The 26,213-nt window shown below is 42.7% G+C and overlaps 2 protein-coding genes and 1 long non-coding RNA gene across 4 annotated transcripts in view; 1 reads left to right on the top strand and 2 right to left on the bottom strand.

The window, feature by feature from the left end:
* Window positions 1–424: 424 nt before the first annotated feature.
* On the bottom strand, window positions 425–6,468 carry LOC135301644 (uncharacterized). The gene is made up of 2 exons (XR_010363417.1): window positions 5,751–6,468; window positions 425–5,054 (listed from the first exon to the last, which is right to left on the bottom strand). It is a non-coding gene; the product is annotated as an uncharacterized LOC135301644 (long non-coding RNA).
* A 2,567-nt stretch (window positions 6,469–9,035) lies between these two features.
* On the bottom strand, window positions 9,036–13,029 carry TMEM60 (transmembrane protein 60). 2 transcript variants are annotated; one of them, XM_064421918.1, is made up of 2 exons: window positions 12,896–13,029; window positions 9,036–9,694 (listed from the first exon to the last, which is right to left on the bottom strand). In XM_064421918.1, the coding sequence occupies exon 2, from the start codon at window positions 9,650–9,652 to the stop codon at window positions 9,248–9,250; it is 405 nt and encodes a 134-aa protein (XP_064277988.1). In that variant the 5' UTR covers window positions 9,653–9,694; window positions 12,896–13,029; the 3' UTR covers window positions 9,036–9,247. The 2 variants fall into 2 exon arrangements, with proteins under 2 accessions (XP_064277988.1, XP_064277989.1); XM_064421919.1 differs by lacking the exon at window positions 12,896–13,029 and adding an exon at window positions 12,476–12,500.
* A 374-nt stretch (window positions 13,030–13,403) lies between these two features.
* The window catches only part of PHTF2 (putative homeodomain transcription factor 2), a 62,156-nt gene continuing 49,346 nt past the window's right edge, over window positions 13,404–26,213 (top strand). Inside the window, exon 1 of the mRNA XM_064421914.1 lies at window positions 13,404–13,537. The gene's annotated coding sequence lies outside the window, so the exon portion shown is untranslated. The remainder of the gene's footprint in view (window positions 13,538–26,213) is intronic.

Genomic DNA, 26,213 nt, shown 5'->3' with positions numbered 1-26,213 from the left:
AATGCATAGGATGCCCTTATGCCTTGAGGGTGAGGAGCTGTAGCAAACTGAGGTAGAGCTGAGGCATCTTTGTAAATGCAGATTAGTCAGAAGGCAGAATCAGTCCTCCCTTCACAAGATTCCTTATGGGTGCTCGTTCCAGGCACTCCCCAAACTCCTGCTGTCAAATACTCATGTGGAACAGAGTCAGACTGTCTGTTTGGGCAGTTGGACACACAGTGGGCTCCAGGAGTGCTACCAGTACCTGCCTGCATCTCTCTAGATGGGCAGGTGCAAGGGAGCAAACTATCCTGGGCTTTGCCTCTTGGCCCAGCTCAGGGCACAGTTCAGACAGTTCCACTTCACATTAAAAAAAAAACAAAACCAAAAAAAAACAAACCCAAAAAACCAACAAACCCACAAAACAAGCCAAAAAAGCAACCACTCCCTCAAATCTGTTATCTGACTGCAATTAAAAGGATATTTAAGTCATTACTTGCCAAGCTAAAAAGGCCCCGACTTTGGCAGTGACCTGTAACTCACAGAGACATACCTGGACTTGAATTGCTCCCTGTGCTGGTAGTGCCAGGCAGGCAAGAGGCTGTGTAACCAATATGTGTAGTGGGAAGGTTCCTCATGAGTCACAGCTGGAAGCAAGAGGTGTTTCATTAAGAAAATAACAGCAGTGTCCAAGTTAACTGTTCTCTTTCCCCATCTATGGAATGCTTGGATTCTTTTAGGTTGTGTTCTGAGGGAAAATAATTTTAAGGCTAGCTAGAATTTGATCTGGTAACTCTGTCATTTCACCTATTTATTCTCTGTGTATTGTACTCCTGTGTAGTTCAAGCACAGCCAAATGACACGTGTCTCTTGGGTAGCTGCACACAGCAGTGAGCTGCCCTACAGCCTGTCCTTCAGCTAGATATGTCAAACTTCAGATCCAAGGCCTATTATTTCCAAAGCCCTCTGTATCTCTGATTTTTGTTAGGAATTTTCTGTATAACATTTTTGAAAGTTGTGCATCCTTAAGTACCCAGTTTATAAACTTTGATGCAATTAGTGGTCACTTTGGCTTCATTTGTAGCAATAGAAAAATGTGATTTTCAGGCAATGTCCAGTTCAACTTCCTGAGGTCCTTCTGTTCTAAATGCTTTTTTCCTTATAGGTTGTTAAAATTTAAAACATTACTGCAAAGTCACAGGTGGCACTGAAATCAGCTATTTATTAGATGAGTGCCCTGATTGGTTTAATCCAAAATATGTCTGTCAAGAAATTATTAATTAAATCAGTATTTGAGTTGCTAAACATTACTCCTAGATAGCCATAAATATGTATTAGAGAAGCAATAGAAATGTGAGTCTCTTGGATGTGGCTAATACATCCTCAAGTCTTACTACTGTTTTCTTTAATGCTGGCTGAGAGATTACTACCAGTTTTCCAGCCTCAGGGATCTTTCTTTCCCCTTTGCTGTGAGCAAATGATTCATGTGTCATGTGGTATGTTATTGCTCTAGCAGATTCTGATCTGAAAAAATGAATTTGTTCATGTAAGAATTTGAGCCTTCCTTATAGCAGGAATGTGGTCTCAGCTCCCTTTATTGTTTCTGGATTTTCTGGAAATAATGCTTCCACCTGTAATCTCTGGCTTCATGAGCATCCATGTGCAGTTATTTGGCCATTCCTGTTCTCTGTGCTGCCCATGGGAGAACAGCAACAGAGCAGAGCTGCAGGCTGTAGCTTGCACCAAGCACGCAGCTCTGCACGTGGGATAGATGAGGGCCAGCCTTGCCAGATACTGCTTTTTAAAGCAAAAACCACACAAAACAAACTCTCAAAACTATTTACTTGACTCAGAATAACACTCTTACCAATGTGCTGGTCATACATGCACTGACCATTCGTTCGGGTTCCAGTCATTTTTGGTGACATGTCAGATTTTAGTGGAGTGTGGGCATTCATCCCCCAGGACAGCTGCCAGCTCTCTGCAGCAGAGGCCCTGTCCAGACAGAAATAATAAATCTTTGGAAATGATGAGCAAATACAACTTTACACTTACGAGTAGAACTTTGTTTCCTATTGGAGACCTGCTCAGTGGTCTTGGTTGATGTGGTCTTGAACTTCTGCTCAGGTATCTTAGTCCTGAGATTTTGCTTTTGAAGTGCCCACATATTCAACCCATTTTTTTCTTACCACTTTCAGAATTTCAAGAGATGTTTTAAAGTGGCAGTTTTTTTTGCAGTTTTTATGTATTCTTTTGTTTTTTTGAGACAGACTAGATTCTCACTTCAGGCAGAATTCCTTGCAGACAGAATTTGAACCATATTGGGATTTTCAATGGCTACCAGAGCTCCCTTTGCATTTACAGATGTCCGCAGTCTGGGCTGTCTGGCTGCATTACTGTTGACTTTTTACTTGCTTTTTGAAGAAAAGATTTAAAAGAAGTGTCCTCTCCCTGTGGTATGTTCATTTTAATGAGGTTGTCCTTTGAGAGGGGAGTACTTTTCCTGAAAATTTCACCTCCCAAATTGTTCATTAATTTGACAAAGGCCTTGCTTCAGTCCTGTGCTATAGCTTTTATTCCTGCTGCATACAACTGCATCTTCAGACTTTTGCTTCAGCAATAAATCTTTCATGTGTTCTGCTGTACTGAAATTAGTCCATGCTTATTGCTTTTCCCCCTTCTCTGGATTTTGGTGATATATAAATCTGTTGTTTTGGCTGAAATCTCCAGTGTTTCAGTTGTCTCTCTCGGCCCTTGTTCTTGTGCAGATTGGAGAGAGCTGCCCGAGGCCACTGGTGCTGCTCCTATCTCCCTGCACATGCAGTGGTGTTCCAATTAATAACATGATGTGCAGAAAATTAGACGTTTTCCTAGATCCTGGTACATATTTTGGGTAGCAAAGAATTGCATTGTTACAGTTGCTAAAAAAGCTTTCAAGGGGGTAGCTACATTTTTTTTTCTTTTAATATTACTGGATCTTTTTCATTTCACTGACAACTGACTTCATGTGTTACATACAAGTGTTACTCAGTGTTGTGTCACCCCCAGCCCTCCAAATGCCTGAAAATTGACTGAAAGAACATTTTCATTACAGGTACTGCTGGCATGCAGATTTTCCCTTCCTTGTTACTATAGCAAATATTTCAATACTACTTTAACTGATATTAACTCTATCTAGTATTAGAAATAAAGTATTATTTTAGAGGGTGATGATTTAATTCTTCATCTGTGAAATAATTCCTTGGTGATAAATAAAGTTGATTTTTAAGTGGATATACATGTGCACAGTACATAAGTTGGAACTGCAAAATATGTAGGAAATGGAAATCTGAAATAATACAGTGCTTTGAAAGCGATCTGAACATTACAGATTTGGAAAATTGAGTAAGTCTTCCAAGAAACACAAGACTGGTATTAATTTATTAAAATGACTGTTTCCTAATATCTGCATGTGAACGAGATGCCGAACTGACCAAAATAAATCCATGATTTTTCCTTGTTCATTGGCAGAATGAACTGTTGTGAGATATTGCATTGCCACATGCTAGGCTAGGCTGAAAGCTGTACTGATTCTGGTCAAGAGATCAAAGAACTCCTCAAGCTTCTCAAGTGTCATTTAATTTATTTTCTTGTAGCGGTCAGGTATGTAGAGAGCCTTGTGTTTAGGCAGCACAGTGCCTGTACCTTACCAGGATGTATCCAAGCTGGAAATGGAAAAGACAAGTTTTCACTGCTTTGTGCTTTGCTGTGAATGACTGTCTATCTAGAATGTTTGATTTGATTATGAGTCACTGTGTTCAGCTGATATTACTTTCTTAAACAGATGAAATGCACTTTAAAATTGTATAGAAGTTACTGATATTTTGTGCAGATCCCACTGAATTTGCAGCATATGTGGGAATATTTGGGGAACTGATTCCCATCAGTCACTCATTTCATTTTTCTTAAAATGCAAGTTATTTTGTGTTCTGTTCAGAAGCAGTGATTAACTTCACAATATTTAGGTTGCTGTTTCTGTTAGAATCATCAGGGATACTGACATTGCAAATTTAGTGTATTATATTCTAACCACTGTTTTTCTCTGTGCTTTGATGCTGATATGATCTCTGCTTTGAAGCCTGCTGTACTTGAGTGCCAGCTAAACATTGATCTTCTCTTGTTCTGGTCATGCTGATAGATGAGCCTACTGATGAGGGCGTTAGTCCTAAATAGTCCTTTAATATTTGGTGTACAGTTACCTGATACAAACATTGATTAAAACAGCAGTTTAAACTTCTATTTTCATCAAGTTTGATTTTTCAATAGCTATTTTGATACTATGTTTTATCATTTAATTTGCACCATCACTGGAATGATGGTGCCATTTTGGGTGCAGCTCAGGCCTGTGTTCTAAGGACTGTGCTTTTTATGGGAGCTTTTTCACCTGGTTGTGTTGAGACAAAGTGGGCAGTTAGCAGAGAAAGCTGTTCCTGGTGTCTGGAGATGAAAATCTTGAGAGTTAAACCTCTGTGTGGGAGACTATGTAACATAAGTCAAGGCTGCTAAGTCTTTATTCTTAGCACGCAGGAGTAACACCCAGGTACTTGCCAATGTGAACTGACGCAATTGAGAGTTTTAGTTAATCACCCAATCACCAAAATGGAATTTTTAGACTAAAAAACGTCTTAAGTTGTGATTTTTTCATGAACTTCAGAAGGAGCACTGAGATAAAAATGAAGGTGGATGAACTAAGCTCACATTGTCATTGCTTTCCTGTTTCTTGCTCTTGGGCTGTTGTTCTCCTCTCTGTAGGGAGACTTTTCTTATATTTGTCTGCTTGGGATGTTGGTTTTGTTAGGAAAGGCAGATCAGAGGGAATGGCATCACTGAGTAGCAAATTTTCCTGTTCTTTATCCCACTTCAGTACAAGTCCAAGGAGCAAATGCAGAATTTGTATTGAACAGTGCTCTGGTGGTCCAGCTGCAGAGATTCCTTAAGTTGCCTTAGTTCAAAGCCTGATGCTTTTCAGCAGCAAGGTGATAGCCAGGCCCATGCAGGTCTGCAGGGCTCTTATGGGAGATTAACTCCATCAAAACCTAAAAAACACTAAAGTTACAGTGAGAAGGTGCAAGTGTTCTTTTCACAAGTCAACATAGTTGTTTTTACTGAGATCCTAATAAAAAAGCATAATGTGTTACATGATAGTGCTGTTTTCCATGCTAGTAAATTCAAACAATTTATTTCTGAGGAAGCAATTATTCAGGAGCTTTATTACTGAAGAGCCATATTATTTTTTATTCAAAATTATATTAATGTTAAAGTAGGGAACACCTGATGTTAAAATTCTGAGTTTCTAGGAGTCTCATAATTTTTACTTTGTGTCACCCAACTTTTTACACTGTGGAAATGTGAAAATTTTCATGAGGTTAGGCAAACATTTTGCTTCTGTACTATGATGCAGATGTGTCAGAAAGTAATACTGATAATACATCTCTCAAATGGTTGTGTACCCCTGTCCTGTGCTAGTTCAGGTTTTGACGCTGCCCTCTGTGCCTGGCAGTGCATTTTGTGTGTGTCTGCACATGTTCTCAGAGCATTCAGGTTAAACTTTGTTATAGGTGGGGATGCACACATCACATAACTGCATTTTTTAAGTATAAAAAGAACACAAAACTGGATACTGTTCTAAAATGGTGACAAATCAAGACAACCATTAAGAATTGGCAGTTGAAAACTTCAGTTTCACACATGTGTGAATGATTTTCTGTAATCAGACAAAAGCAGATACTCACCTGCAATGCATGCTGAAGTGTTCAAGCTTGTATAAATGATGGAAAGAAAGAAATTATGTGGAATGTATCTCTCCATGTCCAATATATATCATCAGTACAGAGAAATACTTCCATTTGGTTTCAACAAGTTTTTGAATTGCAGTTTAAAACAAATCTCCTGAAGGCCAAGTTCCCTCCTTTGCCCCCTATCAGCTGCTGCAGGGAGCTGAGACAACACCCTTGTGCCTTTTTTATCAAAATCAGTGTGAGCCTCAGCATGGAGCTCTCCTTTTCCCTGCCACCTGCAGCAAATTTGCTTTTCACTTGTTTTATCTTGTTACTGAAGAGCAGTTGGTAAATTTAGGAGAATGTGTGAGGAGCATTGGTTCCACTTCCAAGCTGTGATCAGCACCTTTGAGAACAGGTTAATTATGAGCAGATGTAATTAATTCCTACATCTGTTTCTGGGAAGGTCACAGTGGGCCATAGTGTACTTTGTATCACAGATCCTTCTGAGTGAAGTTCTGACAGGGCAGAGAAGCAGCACAGTTCAGGTCAGTTAAATATGATACAAAGTTCTCAAAAGGGATATGCTCTTGTCCAAGTTCCCCTGTAAGGACAAGGAACTTGGAAAATTGAGTGCTTCTGTCTGGCTGTGTGTGACTTCTGTATGACACCAGCAAGAAGCATCTGCTTCAGCTTTCCAAAGCATTTATTTAAAGCTTTGTAAACCTTTAAAAAAAAAAAAGAGCCAAACCCACAACCAAAACTGAAATTGTTGATCTTTTTCTGTTGAATTAGAGGCAACAATTACAAGGAGATTTGTAAGGACTGTGTGTGATTCTAGTTAATTAGAGATGCCAAACTTTCAGATAATTGTTACATCTGTGGAAGAGAAGGGGTTTATTAAGGGGGCAGAGTCACCATTCACGGCCCATCTTGCTAATAATACACCAAATTCCAATGAAGCCAGTTCTTATTCTTCCATCTTTTGTTTTATATCATAACAATCAATTACCATCATCAGCTCGGCTGAGGAAACCTGCTCTGCTTTCCTGAGCAGCCTGGGGCTGTTCTGGCATCCTCTGAACAAGGGGATTTGGAATTTTATTCTTCCAGAATGGGAAAGGACTATGGGTGTTATTTTATGCTTGGTCCCCAGGTAAGTGTATGTGTGTGTGCAGATAAAATCATCTTGTCTGAGGTGCTTGAATGCTGGTTACACACTTGTATCACTGCTTGTTAAGTGGGTCATCAAAGTTTACCTGAATTGGAGGTAGGGCTTTAGATAGTCTTCATCAGTTTTGAGAGCAGCCATAACAAATGCACGAGGTCTAGACTGCCTGCCATGGAGTGGCTTTCCATTCCAGGCAGGGGCTCTGTGGCCTGGGCTCCCATTTGCAGAACAGAACCAAGTGGGAGGGGCAGATGAAGCCTGTTCTCCCCACCCCACACACAGCACCCTGTTCACCCCACCCCACACATGGGTACCCTGTTCTCACACCCCACACACAGCACCCTGTTCACCCCACACGTGGGTACCCTGTTCTCACACCCCACACACAGCACCCTGTTCACCCCACACGTGGGTACCCTGTTCTCACACCCCACACAGAGCACCCTGTTCACCCCACACGTGGGTACCCTGTTCTCACACCCCACACAGAGCACCCTGTTCACCCCACATGTGGGTACCCTGTTCTCTCCACCCTACACACAGGTACCTGTAGCCAGCAGGTCTCCGAGCGTGTTCTGAGATTAACGTACCCCTCCCCACAGCTCATTGGCACAAGTGCCAATTTTCCTTCAAAAATCACTCAAGACTGAAGGAAGTCAGTTCTCCACGGGAACCTCACATGAATGGGCAAGAAATTAAAAAAAAAAAAAAAGCAGGATCCTTCCATGAAGTATTTTTCAGAACTACACAATGCATAGCTACAGCTCCTCCAAACAGCTGTTCCTGCTAGGCACTCCCCATAAATGACCTGATGTGCATACCTTGGGGCTGGGTACATGGGTTTGCTTAGTAAAAGCTGATGAGTTGTTATAATAAAAATTAAGGGTTTATAAATATTTTACATTTTTTTAACAACAGCTACTGCTCAGAATTCTTTTGTTTCTGTCTTTTCCTGGCTTCTCCTTTAGCAAGGTAGGACAGTCAACCACTCTGAAATAAATATGACTTAAATTCATTTTATAGATAATTTGTTACCTGATATTCTGAATTGAGATTCATTGCCTTAGAATGAACATGTTGTTTTTTTAGATAAAGCTCTTTCAGCAGTCTCCCACAATATGGTTCCTCTGTCTTTTTACCCATGTCTGTGTGAGGAAACAGCAAGAGTAAATCCAAACACTTCAGGAAGATTTTTTTTCCACAGACAAGTACAGTTGAATTTACACACTTAAAATTTTATTAGTGAGACACTTGTGTAGGTATGTCCTGTTTCCCTACACTGTTTTTCATTCACTTGACATTCTTTTGTCTCTAGGAAGTGTAAATGGTCAGTACTTTCAGTGTGCATGTTAATAATGTCCCAGATAATGGCTACATTTGAATTTGGTGTTACTGTATCTCCTGCAGGAGCACTTCAGTCCACAAAATACACAAATACAGTTCCAGTTCTTCCCTGAAGTTCTATTCACTTGTTACCTGTAAAAGGTAATTTCCTCACATCTGAGTTTGCCAGTGCTCCATGAAGCCAAGGCTTCACCCCCAAAAATTTCATATCCTCAGGTATTAAAAACTGTCTTGTTCAAGTACCACTGTGGGCAGGTACAAATGCAGCACTGAACTCACCCTGTATTTTCAGTCTCTTGCAACACTGGTGATTTCTCACTTGGAAAAGAATCAGCCTTGTGTCCCTCTTCTCTGGACCTCAGGACTGCTGGCACAGCTCAGCTACCAATGTGTTTTCCTAAGGTGAACATACTGGTTATGGGCTGTTTCAGCAGCTTGGAAAACTGCTTATTTTTACACTGGTAATGGAATCTCACTGTCCAAAACAAACAAACAGAAAAAAAGGTGTATTACTTTATTCGTTTTCTTGCTCTTATTTGGCTGCTGTCAATTGCTACTGATTTTTAAAGCAAATTTAGCTCCTTACGGAAATGACTGTTAACTGGTTATTTCTTGACTTACAGTGTAAGTAGCAGAAAATGTTAGTCCTCTTTCCCAGGATTACTCAATGTGCTGAATACTCTGGGTGGAACATTTGTGGTTTCTTTGACAAGGTCTTCTACCTGCACGTGAAGAAGCATTATCTTATTCCATGTAACAAGTATCAGTAATCATATTAGAACAGCTTATGTTGAACAAATACTTTTATTTACAAGAGCATATGTGAGCTTTAAAATAAAAAAATGAAACACGTCTACTTTCAGTCTTCAGTCTGCTTTAGCTTAAGTCTCCAGCTTGACTCATTTGGCTGTCTAGTTTGAAGATCAAATTTGTGGCAAAGTGGTAATAATCTAGTAACGTGGTGCCAATCTTGGCACGGGAAACCACCTGGCACAGGCTAGTCTCTTCGTACATAGAAGATATTGTATCCAAGTTCAACCATGCCCCCAAGCAGCAAGGCCCAGAGCGGGATGAACACGTAGGCCAGTTTCATGGTGGTGAAGCGCTGCAGCTTGGCACACAGGGCGAGGCAGAAGGCCAATTTCAGCAGCATTGCAATGAGGTACCAGACTTTCTTCTTCATGTTCTGGGAGCCATTGCGAGGGTCAAAGCCAGACTTGCAGCGTCCGGCCATCTTTACAATCAACATAACCAGAAGAATTGTGTCAAATATCCACACTGGAATGAAAATGAGGAACCAGTTCCACGGTGCTTTCTCATCCAACTTCAGCACCAGCATGATCAGGAACAGTAAGGTAAAAAGCCATGTCAGCAGCACTCTTTGCGCCAGGGACATTCTCATTTAAACAGCTTTGGGAGGAAGGCCTTCGCTGTCAGCAACAACCTAACAAAACAAAAAGGGAGGGAAGGCATCAAAAGATGGCACTGCACCACCATGAGCATATTCCATAAAGGAGACCAATTCCTTGCTCTTGCTTTCCCACTCCTAACCTCACCCACATACTGCTTCCTAGCACTTTCATAATTAGCATGCTCAGCTGAACAGTGTTTGCTCCAGTCCACCATTGCCTTGGAGTGCCTTAAGTCAGCTGTGTAACCGCCTTAATCTAAATTTGTTCTGTGAAACAAACTGTACTTTAATCCTGAACAAGCTGTCAGACTCATTTAGGGATTTTTCAGTGCTAAGAATACATTTAGATCCATTTTCCACCAGTACTGAGGCACTCGTAGCTAACACTTGAAAACAAAACACAACAGTTCTCTGTAACAAAATAACCACAGTAAAACGTGAGCCAGCACAAAGGAGCACAAAACCCTCGGAGGGATCCCGCAGTTTGCAGAGCTGCAGCTGAAGTGCCCTGGGCTCAAACAGCCAGTGAGCACTGCCCAGCTCTCTGTCAGCCAGCAATCTTGAAATCACTGAAAGCTACAGATAACGTTTGCTTTTGGCAGGTATCTCAATATTTCAGACACTGGCTGACAGGTTTATTGGCTGGCTAGGATATTTAAATTTCTCTGTAGTCATGACAAAAGAAAAAGAAGACAAATGCATCTGCTGCTGCAGTCATGAAAGTGAAGTTTTTCTATTCCTAACTGGATAGTTTTTACCACTGCATCTGCCAAAAGCCTTTCACTACAAGTGTAGAAAACAGAAGTGTGAAGGACTGTGATCTTCCTCTAGATTTCATGCTACAAAAATGAATAATTGTTACCAGTCAAATGGTGCTGAAATAGCTATTTTAATTATTTTAAAAATTTGAGTTAAAATTTTTACTGATTCCCTTTAGAACACAAATAGTCTTTCACCTGAAATAAGAAAATGAGCTTTGATTTGTTCCAGACTAGAACAATATTTGAATTACTGACAGTGTGATGTGCTCTGCAGCACTGAATCCTTGCAGCAGATGCTGAGGAAGGACAGGAGCTGCTTCCCCTCTGTGCCCCAGGGCCCAGGAGCTGCTGCTGCTTCCTGGGTGCAGCATCACCACCGAGGCACACAGCTTCACCTGCCTGTGGCTGCTGAGCTCACCCAACAGCAGAAACCTACTGACACCTTTTTTTTTTATTTTTTTAATAATAGGAATAGTTTTTTGGCAAATTAGGAAGTTGAACAAATCCTGTGCTCAGATAAGATTTCTGCTGGAAAGAGGGAAATAAAAGTTGCTGTCTCAGCTGGTTATGAGATGACCTACTATTTTTACAGTGAGAGGATGACAATTTTGTAATCACTGAAATCATCCTACAGTTTAAATCTGCATCTTCTGACACAGTTCAACAAACAGATCTACAATTCTGTTCAGTCTGGGTTTGAAGTTTGAATGGATTTGATTCAGCACGATTTCTTGTAAGAAGATCCAGTTTTGCCTAAAATAATCTAAACTGGAGTTGCAGTCAGTTCATCCCCTCTTTGTTTTGGGGCTGACACTTGTGTCCAAATCAGGCCAGTTCCCTGAGCTGAACTAGGAAAAAAAAAAAAAAAAAAATTAAAGTAGGATTTTGTAGTTTTGCTTTTCACAGTCTCAGTTCTGCTCAGATCACCAAAGGGTGAAAAGGCTAAAGCCAGTTCCTGACAGGGTGGAACCAAGACCCCCACCCCTCTCTTTGCTGGGGAAGAGGGGAAGCTCAGAAAGCACTCAGTAGTCAAGGGGACAAAAAAATTGGAGGAGGTTTAGATAGCATTGTTTTGCTCTTGTTGCAGAAACAAACCTAAACCAGCTGGCAGGGGATTACAGGACAATTACTGTGTCTGGCCTAAAGCATTTACAGTGCTAAGAAAACACTTCCAATATTCTCACGTGCACGTCTGTGGCTGAAGTGAGGAGTCATGATCTGAAATGAAGCTTCAACATTTTGTTCATGAGAATGTTTTTCACAAGCAGTTCTGGAAATCAATGCTGCAAACACTACGAGAAGGAGACTCTTATTAGCAAACTGGAGAAAGCAGAAACCAAACAGAAACAGACTGGAAACTTGGGTCTGAAAGGAAAAAAGAAACCCAACACTCTCAGAAGTATCAGGTTATCAGATCCTCAAGGAAGGTGCTATCACCTGTCTCTGAAAGAAACACAAAGCTACTGAAGATGTATTACATGGGGCTGCTCAGTTTGAAGGTTGTTCACTTGAAAATACTTTCAGTTTGCTAAGAACCACTTTGCAACAACTGGGAAAAACAGGCAGAAAATTCAGCATGGGAAGAAGTTACCCTGCCTTTCTCTGACTAACAGACATTACTGCAGACTGGGCAGGGCTGCAAGGCTCCAGTCAGTGTGAGAGGCATTTTGGGATGAGAACTCAAGAAAATCCAAGTGTACTTCTGAGATCTAAGAGTCCAAGTAAAGAAAGCTACCAGATTTTGAAGGCTGAGAGCTGGATACAGAGCTGGCATAACCACGAAGGGTTTGATTACTTGGAGCATTTGATTTTCTCATGATGAAATAAAGATGATGGGCAGATTCCTTGCCAGAGCCCATCTATCCCAACAAGCTGGGGACACTGGGAAAAGGATGCAGCTGTGCCACAGGTCTGAGCTGGCTCTGCAGTGACAACACTGACGGGATGTGAGAGTGTGAAAATGAAAAAAGCTCTTGACTCCTATTAAAGGACCGACATAATTAGAGAGTGAATATTTTCAGTGAGGAGAAACTATCCAAGGAGCATCACTGACCTTGGTGGGATGATCTGCATAACGAGGATATTATGAGAGCTAATACTGTCCTGTTTAGAAGAAGAAAATAAAGAGGAGGGCAACTTACACATGACAGCTCAGAAGTAATAACACGGACCTACACATTTAGATTTAAACCTTGCACATCGCCCACAAAAGTCCTGAAATTCGTATTATGGTGAAACAACACTAAGCAGAACCCCAGTTCGATTCAATATAGTTTCAGAACCTCTTCCGATCGTATGGGTAATTTAACACTTCGAAAGACATGCTGCGGTAGGCCCGGCTTAAAGCCCCATTTAAACACGGCTTTGTACACAAAAACACGGCCCCTCCCTCGGCCTCACGGCCTTGTCCCGCCAGGCCCCGCTTCCCCGGCGGTCCCGGAGGCGGAAGCCCCCCTCGCTGCCCGTCACCTACCGCAGATCGCGGCGCATCCCCCGGTCCGCGGGGCCCGCGCTCGGCTGAGGGGGCGCGGGGCCCTCCCCTGCCGCTCCGCCTCAGGGAACCGCCCGCCCCCCTCACCCGCCCCGCGCCGGCTATTGGCCAGCGGGGACGCGCGTCCTGCCGCCCTCCATTGTCATTGGGCCACGGCGACGTCGCTCAAGTTAACCCCGCCTTCCTCGCCCAGCCGTCGGTGACGCCCCTGGAGCTCGGGCCGCCCATCCCGGCCGGCGGCGGCTCAGCCTAGAGCCCCGCCCCCTCCGCCGATTGGTGCAAAGCGCTGTCTGTCACAGCGGCCCCTCCTCCGCGCCGCCTGTCCGTCAAGCGCAGCCCCGCCTCCCTCGCGCTCTCGTTGGGCCGCGCCGCCGCCAGTCACTCCTCAGCCCCGCCTCCGGGGGCGGAGGAACCGCCTCTGGCTGTCGGCCCGCGCTGGCCCCGCCCCCGGCCCGGCGGCGCGCGCGGGTGGCGCGCTGTTGCTGCCGCCGCTGGCGCCTGGACGCGCGCGCCGCTCCCCCCCCCCCCCCCGCCAGCTGTTGCCTCGCGCGCGCCTTCCCGCCGCCGCCTCGCGCTCCCGCCGCCGCTGCGTGCGGCGCGCGCTGCCCCGGGCACCGGCGAACGGTGAGATGGCGGCGGGGGGGGCTCCGGCACCGGGGGGGGCTCCGGCACCCGGGGGCGTCCCCGCCCCGCCGGGACAGCAGCGGGGTGGGGGGGGAGAACCGGGGCGCCGAGTTCCCCGCGCGGCTGGGGAAGGGGCCGAGCGGGGCGCGGGGCGAGGCGGCGGTGCCCTCTCGGTGCTAGGGGCCAGCGCGGCGGAGGCGCGGGGCGCGCATCACCGGCGGGGCTGCCGCGGCTCCCGCGGCCGGGCGGCGGGAGCGGGGCGGCTGCCGCCCCCCGCCTCCCCCGGGGGCGTCCCTGCCGGGGCCGGCGCGGGCGGCCCGCGGCCTCCGCGGCGCCGCGGTTCCCTCCGGCGGGAGCCGGCGCCGCTGGGGCGGGCGTGAGCGCGGCTCCGAGCGGCCCCTGCATCGCTCCGGCCGGGCAGCGGCCGCGCCGTCCCGCAGCCGGCGGTGTCCGGGCGGCAGAGGGGCCCTTGCCGTGCCCGGGGCTCTGCCTGCCCGCTGCCGCTCTGCTGTGAGGCGGCTTCTCCCCGCGGAGCTGCCGGAGCGTACCGGGAGCTGCCCCGGTGCCCGTGTCAGCTGATAGAGCGTCTTGAACGCCTCCCTTTAGAGGTCCCGCATTTCAGCGCCTTCGTGTTCCTCTCTGAGCTCCTCTGTGTATCTTGTCTTTTTCATGCGTTTGTGTTTTATTTTGCTTTGCCCTTTTGTTTTTTTTCTCCTTTTTTCCACCCTAAAACAGTGGCAACCTGACTACAGTTTATCCTTGGTTTTCTATTTAGGAATCAGAATATTAGGGAACTTCTTATCACTCCAAGTTTATACTGTCACATTCAATTTCTTGAATGGTGTTTTATTTGCTGTCTTTTCTGTGAGAAACAAAGGCACTGACGGAAATGTATCCCACAGCACTAGAAGTGTGCAGGTGTCTGTTACTTTTACTTCTGTTTCTCATACCCTAACCTCTGAGTACGTGTTACTCAGATCTGTCAGATTCAGTGAAACTTTGAGTCCATAGTGTTAAGCTCTGTGCCTGGTATTTTGCCTTTTACTGCTTTTACATGTTACTGGTCACTTGAAAAGCCATGCTGCCGAGTCTTGCATTTTGTTCCAAATTTGCCATCTGTCATATAATTAAATGGAAAAAGTAATTAATTGGAAAACCTGACTTGTTGAAAGTACTTTAATTAATGTTCTGAAATTCTTTGTGATGAACTGTTCCTACAGAAAATACAGCTTGTCTTACAGTTTGGAGACACAAGTTCTCTAATAGGTATGAGACTAGGGACAGTGTGTCATCAGTAATTTGTCTGCTTATATCTTCCTGTTGATGATGTTAAACAGATGGTGGTATCTGTTTTATCAGGGAGAAGTGCATCACTTGAAATAACCTGTTAATCCCAGTAAGTGAATCCTAATATCTTCAGCTGCACTTGGAGTGGTCAGTAAGCAGCAGAAGGATGTGTTTCTGTATTTCTGTTACATACATTAGTGCTTGGCATCTGACTTTGTTTCCCTGAGGTTAAGAGAGGCTAAAAGTGTTTGGTGCATAAATCTCTGGGTTATAAATAGCTGTATGCATTTGGCTATTTTTGTAGCTCTGAAGTTTTGGTGATCTTCTTTGGTTTGCCTCTTTGCTTGTGACTCCCTGGAAGGGATAATCCTTTTCTCAGAAGTCTTACTTCTGTTCCAGTAAGGGGTTTATGAATGTATGCATGTACATCACCTTGATGGACTCCATTGTGCAGTATTTCCAAGCAATTTTCATTTCTGAAGGTGAAGGTTGTGAGCAGTGCTTGGAACTTGTGTATTTAAGATCCTAATCCATGTTTGAAGTGGAATGTTTGTGCAGTTAAACGTTCTGTTGCTATGTTTTACTGCCAATGTATGTTTTTATTCTGGATATAAATATTGCAGAGGATAAAACATGAGCCTGAGTCACCAGAAAAAGAATTCGGAAACCTAGTTGGTTTAATTTAATGTTTGCACTGTAATTTTTCCCCCTTGCGTTGTGTGGAATGTGACATACAAATAAGTTGTCAGTAATTGTTGGGAACTCCATGGAGAATTTCAAGTATTCTGGTAGTGCTGGATTTATCCCAAAGCAGAGTTAGCTCAGCTTGTCTCAAAAAGTTGATCCCAGCTGTATCCATCGTTTCCAGGCATTGGTGTGAATTCTGGGGGAAATCAAAGTCCTGTAGGTCTCAAAGGAGGAAACAGTATTGGTGTGTTTTAGAGGGGAGACAGAGGTGTGTTCAAGAATTCCAGTCAGCCTCGCTTGGGGCAGTTGACCAGGCAGTGAGGGGTGGAATGCTGTTGGAGCTGAACAATGCTGTTCCTGTCATAGCTGGCAGGGGTCACTGGAAAGCAGTGGACTTTATTTCTTTCCTAATTCTCCAAAGTTACCTATATTGTCTTCCTTGGCTTTTTCTGTATATCTGTCTTTACTTATTTCTAGTAGAAATACTGTTGAAGAATTTTTTTGTCTTTTCTCACGACCCCTGTGAGTGAGAATGATACCAGTCAAAGATTGGGGTTTGGGTTTTACTTTGTCTATGAGGAAGTTCTTTTCATAATAAACAGTGTTGTTTATGGATTCATCATCAGACAGTTTATGTGGATTTTTAGCAAGACTTATTAAGGGCACAAAGGGTACAATTGATTCCTTTGTCTTCTCCCATTTGAGTCACTTCTTACTCAGATGATGAAACCAGACTTAATGGCAACTGAAAGACATTGACTACCTACTCTGTGACAAATTTTTATAAAACTTTTGATAGGTAGTGTCCCAAATTAATATTCCTCCCCCAAAAAAGGCAGTCATAATTGAGCCCCTCCCTTCTGCAAGAAGTGAGCAAGTGCTGGGCAGTCTGCGTGCTCAGCTCTGAGCCATCAGCACCAGCCTACTGTGACTGGCCCAGCCAAAGCTGGGATGGTTGTTATGATGGGTGGGAGGCAGGAAAAATAGTATGGGTGGGGACAGTGGTAAAAACAGGCAGACTTAATTGCTTCTGCCCACAGAGCAAGGTAGGCCTGTTTTTTCTCTAATGTTTTTTTTTGTTTTAGTAAGGAAACAAAACAAAACTCTTGGGGTACCTGTCAGAGGTACAGCTGCATCTTCCCGTTTGAGGACAATTGTCCACCACTTACTCAAAGATAAGTGGTGGTGTGAAAAGTAACAGACTTTGAAAGCTTTCATTATCACGTTTTCTCCCTTGAATTTGTTCTGTTATTTGCAAAGGTCCTTCTTGATGGGTGCAGAGGAGAAAATGGTTAACTCTTTGAAGAAATTATATTTGAATTTTTAAGAAGAACCCAAAGAGCTTCATAAATTGCCACAGGGTTAAAAAGAGTTAATACTGATTACAGCGATAATGTATTGCTGTGTAATGTTTGGGTATGCTTTACTTGTAATCATTGAATAATTTAGGAAAGGGTCATTGGGAGTCATCAGTCTGGTCCAGCCCCATCTCAGAGCAGCTTCAAAGTCAGAGCAAACACATATACATGTAGAGAGATAGCCATTGTATTGTCAGGAAATTTAGAAATACAGCTTGTCTTTGTGGTGAGCTTTTTTGCTTGGGATTTTTTAGTTGCAGGGGAGGATATCAGAGAGTTCCTTGAACTATTCTCTTATTTCTTATTTATGCATGTGAATGGGATTTTTTCCAAATATATTTCTGCTGGGAATACATGTAATGTTCAGTATTTAATTCTTTGCTCATTTGAGGTGATCTTGGTAGATGTTCCTCAAGGAGCCTAGATGGCTTTTTGGAATGAGTCCAGGCATTGGACTCCTATTTGCAAACAATTTGTGGTTCTGTTCTTAAAAAATAAAATACAACTGCAGAGTGGGAGAAGAAATTAAAGCAATATCACATCAGAAGTGAAATCGTGCAAGCCTTGCATTTTGGAAGTTGGCCAGCGCCAGATGCTTTTGGGGTTTAGGTGGCTGGCAGATGCTGGCTTGGCAGCTGAGCACTCTTGGTGTTGCTGTGTCCAAGGGACAGTTTGTTCTGCCTGTGGCTCACGCTCTCCTTGCTGTTGGCTTCTGGCCGTCGTGCGCTCGGGTTCAGGGAGTGTTGGGATGGCCCCACACAGCCCAGCGATCTCTTTGGATGCTTTCTTGCATCCTGGGTTATGAAGCTTGAGATTCCCTCAGCTGTGTGTTTATTTTTTTTTCTCGTATTATTATTGTTATTGTCTGTTTAAATAGCTGCTTTCTTTTCGAATGGGAGTAAAATCTTGGCTTCAGTGACTTCCTGTGGCAGTGAGTCTAACAGTTTACTTATGTGTTGTAATATAATATTTCTCTGTTAAAAATTTGGCTTTGCTATCCTCTCAGCTTAGTTAATAAATGAAGTTGCCTTTATTACTGGGAAGCTGTTGTTTTCTTGACTTTATTTTCTGTTTTTTTCTTGAAGTCTCATTTAATTTATTATAATGCCTTATTTTTCTGTTCATGGTTGCCTGTTTCAATAGGAGAGTCTTTCAAGTTGTTAATTCACAGCGCTTGTCAGAACCCCTCCCCCAATATTTTAATATTCTCCCAATAAAGTAGGTGTATTTCAAATCAGATTGCACAGCTGATGAACAGAGCTGTGCTGTGGTGTTTTCCTTGTCGTTCCTCTTTTATTTATGTCTCCCTCCTCTTCTGACTGTATTATATTGATTGGCAGAGGTTCCTGAGCTGCTGAAATTCCTTTCTGGATTTGAGATATCATTTCTTCAGGCTTTTAGTGGTGTTCATAGTTTGCTCCCCTACCTTCCCTTACAGATAACATTGACATGGTTGATACTGAATTCCATTTGTTTTGCCTTTTCATTGTTAAAGTTTAGGCATATTCTTAAGCTTTGCTAGTTTAAGATTGCCATCTAGAAATGTTACTGCTTCAGGTTTTCTTTTCTTCTTTGCAGTATAAAAGATAAATATAGTGAGCACTGCTGGACCTTTTAACAGAAGCTTAAAATTTGGAATAATAGGACAAGGTTCAGTTCACTCTATTTCAGAACTTAATTTAGGCAATACTTCATAAAAACTGTAGTCTACTGGTCCAGATAGGAGGAGGAGAGGGGGAATAGCCCTAATTAGTCAAGATTACTGTGTTAATGGTGCTTGAGAAGGCTTACTGGGAAAGATCCAGAGTGTTCAAGCTGGCTGTGGTCAGAGCTGCCTCGGTGCTCACCATTGGTGCCGTTGTTCTGCAGGAAGCTCTGCAGGGGTGAATCGTGTGAGAGCTGCTCGTGGGCTCAGCAGGGGCAGCCAGAGCCTGGCAGCTGTGGCCTGTGCAATGGGCTCTGGGCTGGAAGCTGGTCTTGTGAGGTTTTAACCACTCTAAACCAGTGTCACCATGGTGTCCTGTGGTGAGACTGGGTTAGAGTGGCTCAACCCCTTGTGGAGCCTTACAGGGCCATCGGTTGTGTGGACGTGTCTTTAGGAAGACAAGCTCCCTCTGTAGAGCTCTGGGAGCCAGCAGGGATGTGGGGCATCTCTACCCTTACCTCTCAGAGCCTGATACGCAGTGACATGGTGTCTGTGTTCATCTCTCCAGTAAAAGTTTGATGGTTGGAAAACTTACCTGGAATTTGCCATTTTTGGATGCTCTCATCCTTTAACAAGGTAGTCAGCGGGCACGTGTGCTGGATGAGGCCATGGATGTCTGCCCCTGTCACTATTGGTGCTAAGGCATGTGAAAGCTAGTGGAACTCAGACAGACCAGACCAGGAAAATTTATTCTGTTTGGTTTCAGGATTAGGATGGTTCTGCATGAAGGAGAATGGGGATTTGTGTGCACTTTGCCTTGGACTGGCACTGAATGGAAGAGCTGCTGGCCCGGGGTCTGTGATCCAAGGAGCTGCTGGGCACCTGTATCAGGTGATCAACAGCCTGCTCTGTGCAGACTGGATGCTGCTGTTAATCTTCATTATCCAATTAGCTGATTGCAGTGAAGAATGTTGATTCCAGATTTTGTTCAGTGTTTTGGCTGGTTTTAATCAGTGGCAATGTTTGCTTTTCATAGACAACAGACTCTTTGGAAGTCTTTGACATCTTTCCAAAGGTTCTTTGAAAGTCCACATATGTTCTATCACTTGCTCTTGTCTATCAGTTAGTTTGACATGTCCAGAAATACTGATAGACCGAGACATGATCTTCCTGTGTAGAAACTGCTGATTAGACCCTATCAGATAGTCTTTCGGGTATAATGGTGTTCCATTTTTAATGATTGTTTTGAGGACCTTGCCAGATACACATGTAAGGCTTGTTACTCTGCAATTCCTTGCTTGGATCACTCCAGAGACTTTTTTTTTTTAATAATTTAAAAATTCATGCTCAGCATTTTCAACTCTGTTCCTACAGAACAGTGGCTGTTATAAGAGACAGCAGCTTGTTCCGACAGCTCAGCCACTTCATGCCTCAGCTGCTTCTAAAACTTGCTGGATAACTATTTGTAGAACATGATGCAAACTTGGTGATTTAGGAGTGGTTTTCAGCTTCCTGACTGTAGTCATCAAGAAGCCACAACTCTGCTGTGCAGTGCCTGGTGACAGATAAACATGTCTTCCTAAACACAAGTCAGTATTTCCAGTGAGCAAGATTTATTATTGAGTTAAGAATCTCAAGAAAGAAGAAAGTAGCATTCTGTTCCTTAATAAAGTTATTACAGTTGTAGGAGCAGATGTATACATGCAATGTTTCAGGAATTTCTCAGCATAAGATTGCAGATGTTTAGTGGGATTTGTATGTGTGTGCGTGTAGTATTCAGTACAAAAAACAGGAATAGAAAGAGCTTGAGATCAACCATGTGCTGGTTTTTATTTAATTTTTTTAAAAAAAAAGATACAGCATTTTCAGAAATGGCTTGTAGATCCAGTAAGCTAACAGCAATTTCTGTATTTGATGAGAATTTTGAAACTGGAACCTCTTATAGTAGATAAGAAGCAAAATTAACTTGAGTATAGTTCCCTTTAAGGGCTTGGATTTCCCTACTTAATTGAGCAGCAGAATATGTTTAAATATTGGAAACTTTTTGCTAATTGATAAATATTGCAGCAGGCTCAAAAGTAAATTATGGGAGGTGTAGAATCTTGGACTTCTCAGTTCAGAGTCCTTCCCCCCTATTTTTATGAGTGAGGTATCTATGAGATTGTGTCAAGTTATTTCAAATGGAGCCATGAACCAGTTATGTAACAAAATTAGGAAAGTTGCACAGATTTTAAGGCAGAGATTCCAGAAATGTCTGCAGCGGTTGCAACAATTGCACGCAATGTTCTTTTACCATAACCTGAAATAAATCTCAGAAATCCTGATAGTCAACATTTTGTTGCTATTTCAGACAGTTGTGTAATCCACTGACAAAACAAGTATTCCTTGGGTGACAGTTATTTTGTGTGGCACTTCTTTGCTTTAAACATTGTGGGTTTGCTGTGGTAGTGAGGATGGCTGGGCTGAGTCTGCTTCCAGTCACATTTTGAAAGCTGGTTCTCACAACATGCTCTGTGCTGTGTCTGTGATATCTTCCTGCTTGGCTGGTGGGTGATAAAGGGCATGAGCTTATAAGGAAATATGCAGCACAGAAATAGGATCAGGTGCAGTGGTTTGTGGGCAGAATACTGAGGCCTGAGAAGGTGTCAGCCTTTCAGCATCTGACATCTCACTGGAGGCACAGGCAGGCATGGACACGCTGCCAGATGTGTGTCTGTCATCACACATGACATCTTTGGTACATCTCTGTTCAAGAGCAGGTTTGATACACAGCACTGGGTCTGATTCATGTCTGCTGTTGGCCTGATGAAAGAGGCCTTCTCAAACAAACAAAAACCTCCCGAAATAGGCATTTAGGGATGTCAATTTTTTAAAATTCAGTTGTTTGGGGGTGATTGCATTTTGCGTTTTCAGGTTTTTTGAGGTTTTTTTGAAATGGAGTGAAGGGCAGAGTTTGAAAATTAACTCTCCTGAGCAGCATCCTAGGAATGCTGGTATCCAGTTTTAGCAAAGTTTTGGTCTTCCTTGGGGAAAGCAAGTATGTTAATTCCTTTTTATTTACAAACTGTTACGACCTTGGGTTGCAAGACAACCTGGGGGGGCTCAGCAGGCATGGCAGGAAGAGTACTTTTCATGCTGGTTGCTGGATATCGTCCTTAAGTCAGCAGTGTCTGTGGTTTTCTTAATTTAACTTGACTTTTTTTTCCTTCAGTTTTGACTGCTGCAGGTTTTCTAAAGGGTAGCTGGAAGGAACATGATAAAACCTCCACTGAAAGGTGTGAACCTGGGAGTGACAAGTTTCTCATTTGCTTGTATACAATTTGCAATTCTGAAATGCTGTTTTGAGAACAGCGATGCATAGATAAAGTACTTAAAAAGAACAGTGAGTGCATTGCTTAGTATTTGATGTTCCCTTTCAAAAAGGAGATGTAGGTTTAATGGTTTATGTGTAATGCACATGAAAAATAATGGTTCTTTTGGAGCATTGCTTTAAGGCTTTCATCCTGTTGTTTGTGGCAGTGGCAGAACTCCTCTGGGTTTAAGAGGAGGAAGGATGACTCCTGGTAAGTTTAGTGCTGTATCTGCATTACAGGGATGCCTCCCTTGGTTTATGTCATGGCAGAAGCAGCTTTTCAGTCAACAGCAGATGCCTAATGTGACTGAGCTGTTTGTTTGGCTCATTTAAACTGAAAGTATCAAATAATGTCAGCAATTTGATGCTAATGTTAACTTGTATTTCGATGTTGAACTTAGAAAGTGAAGGTTTTTTTCCTTTGTTAAAGTTGTTTTCTAGCTGTGCATAAACAAGTTTGATGCTTTAAGAGAGTTTGTATGATACAAATGTTGCAATAAAATTAGTAGTTTAGGCCCTAGTCTTTGCTGTTCTGATTCATTGTCTTTTCTTACTCTGCATGCCAGGGAATCTTAGTGAAAACACACCTGTGATTGTGAAACTGCAATGTGGAGGATCTAACATAATGGTAAAACAGTTCTAGTTTGGAAAGCAGTTGAAGAAACCAGGTTGTAGTATTCTCATGGCTTTATATGACAACTTTTTAAAAACTGCCATTAATTTCCTGAAGGTACTAGAAATCAATGACTTTTTAAAAAACATTTGAGACAAAAGCAACCTAAGTTTTGTAATTTTAATTCTGATGATGTATAGTGAACATGCAGCTTCATTGCATCATCAGCCTGTGATCATGGTGAGTTGAGAAGGACACTCAGGTCTTGACTCAACAGCTGGATGGTGTCCTGACCATTCAGGTTGGGATTGCTATAAAGGGATCAGGTTCCTTGAAATACTTAGTGATTCACAGTGTTTACAGGCAAGGACACCAACTATTTGCCTATGCGTCCTTGCTTGTGTTGTATTTTTAATTATGTCCTTTTGCTAGCTGACGCTGCTTAGACTTGTATATTCTTAAAAAAAGCTTTTTTTTCCTTTGTCACTATGGAAGAGCACAATTTTATTCTTAACTTCTGTCAGTTCAGTTTGCTTTAGACTGTCATTTAGAAGTATATACATTTATGTCTGACTAGGGTCGCCAAAGCCCTGTGGATATGAGTAAAATTTCTAAATATACTTTGAATTTATTTAAATCCCATCTTACTCAGTAAGCACTGCAGTACTGTGGGGCTTGAGCTTTTGGCTACCTAAAGACATCTATATATAAATTTCTGTGGCTTTTGAGAAACTGCTACTTTGATTGTGTAATATGATTATGCCCTGAACTGGGAAATAGCTAAGCAGCCCCACCTTTGAATAGGGATCACCAAAACTAGGTAGTCGTTGCTATTAAGCTTTAAGAAAGTAATGAAGTTTTGATTAAAAATTATTGTTAGTTGTTCATAGCATTAACTGTGAGTTTGATGAAAATGTAACGAAAGCTCTGTTGACTGTTACAGAGAGGTTGTGATCAAGCTTTTATATTTGGTTGCTCTATCTAATCTTTGAAGCTGAGAGGTTTGTTTTTTTTTTTTGTGTTGCTCTGAAGTCTTCAGCTATTTAAGATTAACTTAATCTTGCTGTAGTTACTCTGCACAGGGCATTGTACAGCTGAGTGCTGAAGCTGGTCCCTGTCCTAGATGCAGGTATTTGACAGAGAGCGTGGAGAGCTGGGTCCAGAGGGGATGAGGGGAGAAGCAGGCAGAAGGACAGGGCTGCTCTGTCTGCTTGTGTTTGTCTGTCAGCTGTTTGCACGTTTTTACCCAGTTGATCCTGGTGTGCTTTAGAGCCAGGCTTTTACAGGCTGACCTCAGGATCAATGCCAGTTGCAAACACGAATGACAGGGTAAGTTGTAATGAATATGCAGAGTTCTGAAATTGCTAAAATACTTAGTCTCCAGTGAAAGGTGTTCAGTGAGCTGTGGGCAGACAGCTGCAGTGCCTTGAGTTGTTTCCATCCATCCCTCACCCAGACAGGCAGCTTCAGGCTGAGTATCTTAAACATAATGTCTCATTAAGCCCCCCAAAACTTAGAGACAAACTAAAAACCAGACCACAGACAAATCCCAGCTCCTGCGAGCAGAAACACAGAAATAATTAAATACTTTTCAACTTTCATTACTGTGCTGTCTCAGAAATGGTTGTGTAGCTCTTGAAGAAAGCATGCGATATTTCCTAGTACATGTATTTTTACTTAGCACACCAAACTCTGTTTTGAGACATCATTCCCATGATTTTGTCTTATTTACTTTTGTAAGCATAATCTTTGCATTTGTTTATGCAAATGTGTATGCAAATAAGCTTTAAATGCCACCAAAATAGATTCTATGGAGGATTTAATGCAGAGAGTTTCTTAAAAATATGAAAACCATGGATAATCTAAATAGCAGGTTTGTTGATAGAAATCAAATAAAGCTACTTCTTTATGTTTGGTTTATGGTTTTGTGTGGTAATTGTTTCTTGAGGCAAAGGATTTTAGAGTGAATTAAAAAGCTACTGCAAAGGTTAATGCCTTTAAAATGCCTGGTCCATTTTTATTCATATTCGACACAGTTCGAAGTCTTGGATTCATGAGTTAATGTTTGGTTTCCTGAAAAATAATTGACCTTGGAGAAAGACATCAAGTTAATGTAGCTGTTGAGGAAAAGGCATCTGTCCAGGTTCAGCATTCTTTGCTGCTGATAATGAGTTGTTCCAACCTTTTTCTCATCTTGTGATTAGGCTGGTAGGAAGTAGGTTGTATTGTATTTGAGGGGGGTGTTATTTAAGAGAAATGAGAAGGAGTTAAAGGTCCTCCAAGATGAGGTCATGAAGGCAGGAGGGTGTAAATGTGATCAGTATCTGTGTGGCCCCTTCCTGCACTGGCACCTCTGCAGCAGTGAGCTGCTGTCACTGTGACTCTGTGGTGTAGGTGGTGTGTGTGGGGAAGGGTTTTATATCACTTTTGAGTCCAATGGAGCAAAGGATTTTTAAAGTCAAGTTTAATTGAAGAAGTTTTCCAATAAGAAAGCAATTCCTGCTGTGAGCTTTGTATGGGTGAGAATAGAAAGGTGATCAGTCTGTGTGAGATGTCATGTTATAGCAGTCTCTCTTGGACTCCTTCCTTTATGTTTATATTTATTGTGCCAGTGGATTCTTTATAATTAATAGTTGCTCTTAGAAAAACAGACTGTGTTATCAGAAGCAAGTAGAAGCAATCACAGATGTTGACAGAGTCAGGGCTGCCAGCTTTAACTGACTTGATGTGACTTACGTGATATTTTCAACAGTGGAAAAATTGAGGTGTTTGCTTGCTCAGTTGCACCAGTTGTCAGTGTTCTGACATTTCTGGAATTTTCAATGACTGTCTAAGCTCTCTGAGACACTTCTTTCTCTTGAGTTGTAGTTTTATCTGAAGTTGTAAAGATATTGGAGTTGCACTGTTAGAAATCTTAAAAATAGGATCATTTGGGAAACATGAACACGTGTAGCATTATGTCTCTTAGAAATCCTCAGGCACTGATATAATACCAATCCGTTTGTTGAAGGTTTGTACTATAGTGTACATGGTGCATGTCCAAGCTAAAGGCAGTATTATTTATATAGTTTAAGTAATGCACTGTATAAAATAGGAGTATGTCCATTTGACATACTCTTATTTTATACAATGCATTACTTAAAAGATACAGTCAGAAAAGAATGAACAAACAATGTCAGTGCAGAACTGAGTCTTTTGGAGGGTCATTTTTAAAATAAATAGAGTCATACTGTGTTGGAAGGGAGCCTTAAGGATCATCAAGTCCATCTCCCTGGCCTTGCACAGGACAATCCCATCTGTGTGGCCCTCCATTGGATGCTGTCCTACAGCTGAATGTCTTTTTGTGTTGTGGTGCCCAGAACTGCCCCAGCACTGGAGAGGAGGCCAGCCCAGTGCAGAGCAGAGCAGGACAGTCCCCTCCCTTGCCCGGCTGGTGATGCTGTGCCCGATGCCCCCAGGACAGGGTTGGCCCTCCTGGCTGCCAGGGCTCTGCTGGCTCATGTTCTGCTTCCCATGAACCAGGACCTCAGGTTCTGCAGTTTCTCTCCAGCCTTTTGTTCCCCAGCCTTTACACACAACCAGGCTTGTCCCAGGTGCAGAATATGGCACTTTCCCTTGATGAACTTCATATGGTTGATACCTGCTTTAAAGAAAAAGCAACCCAAACCCTGAGTTTTTTGGTGATGATTAATGATGAATAATGATGAACAATAAAATGGCATGAGTTGCTCTAA

Source organism: Passer domesticus, chromosome 5 (assembly GCF_036417665.1).
Source record: "Passer domesticus isolate bPasDom1 chromosome 5, bPasDom1.hap1, whole genome shotgun sequence".
Taxonomy (NCBI): domain Eukaryota; kingdom Metazoa; phylum Chordata; class Aves; order Passeriformes; family Passeridae; genus Passer; species Passer domesticus.
This window is presented reverse-complemented; position numbering and strand designations above follow the sequence as displayed.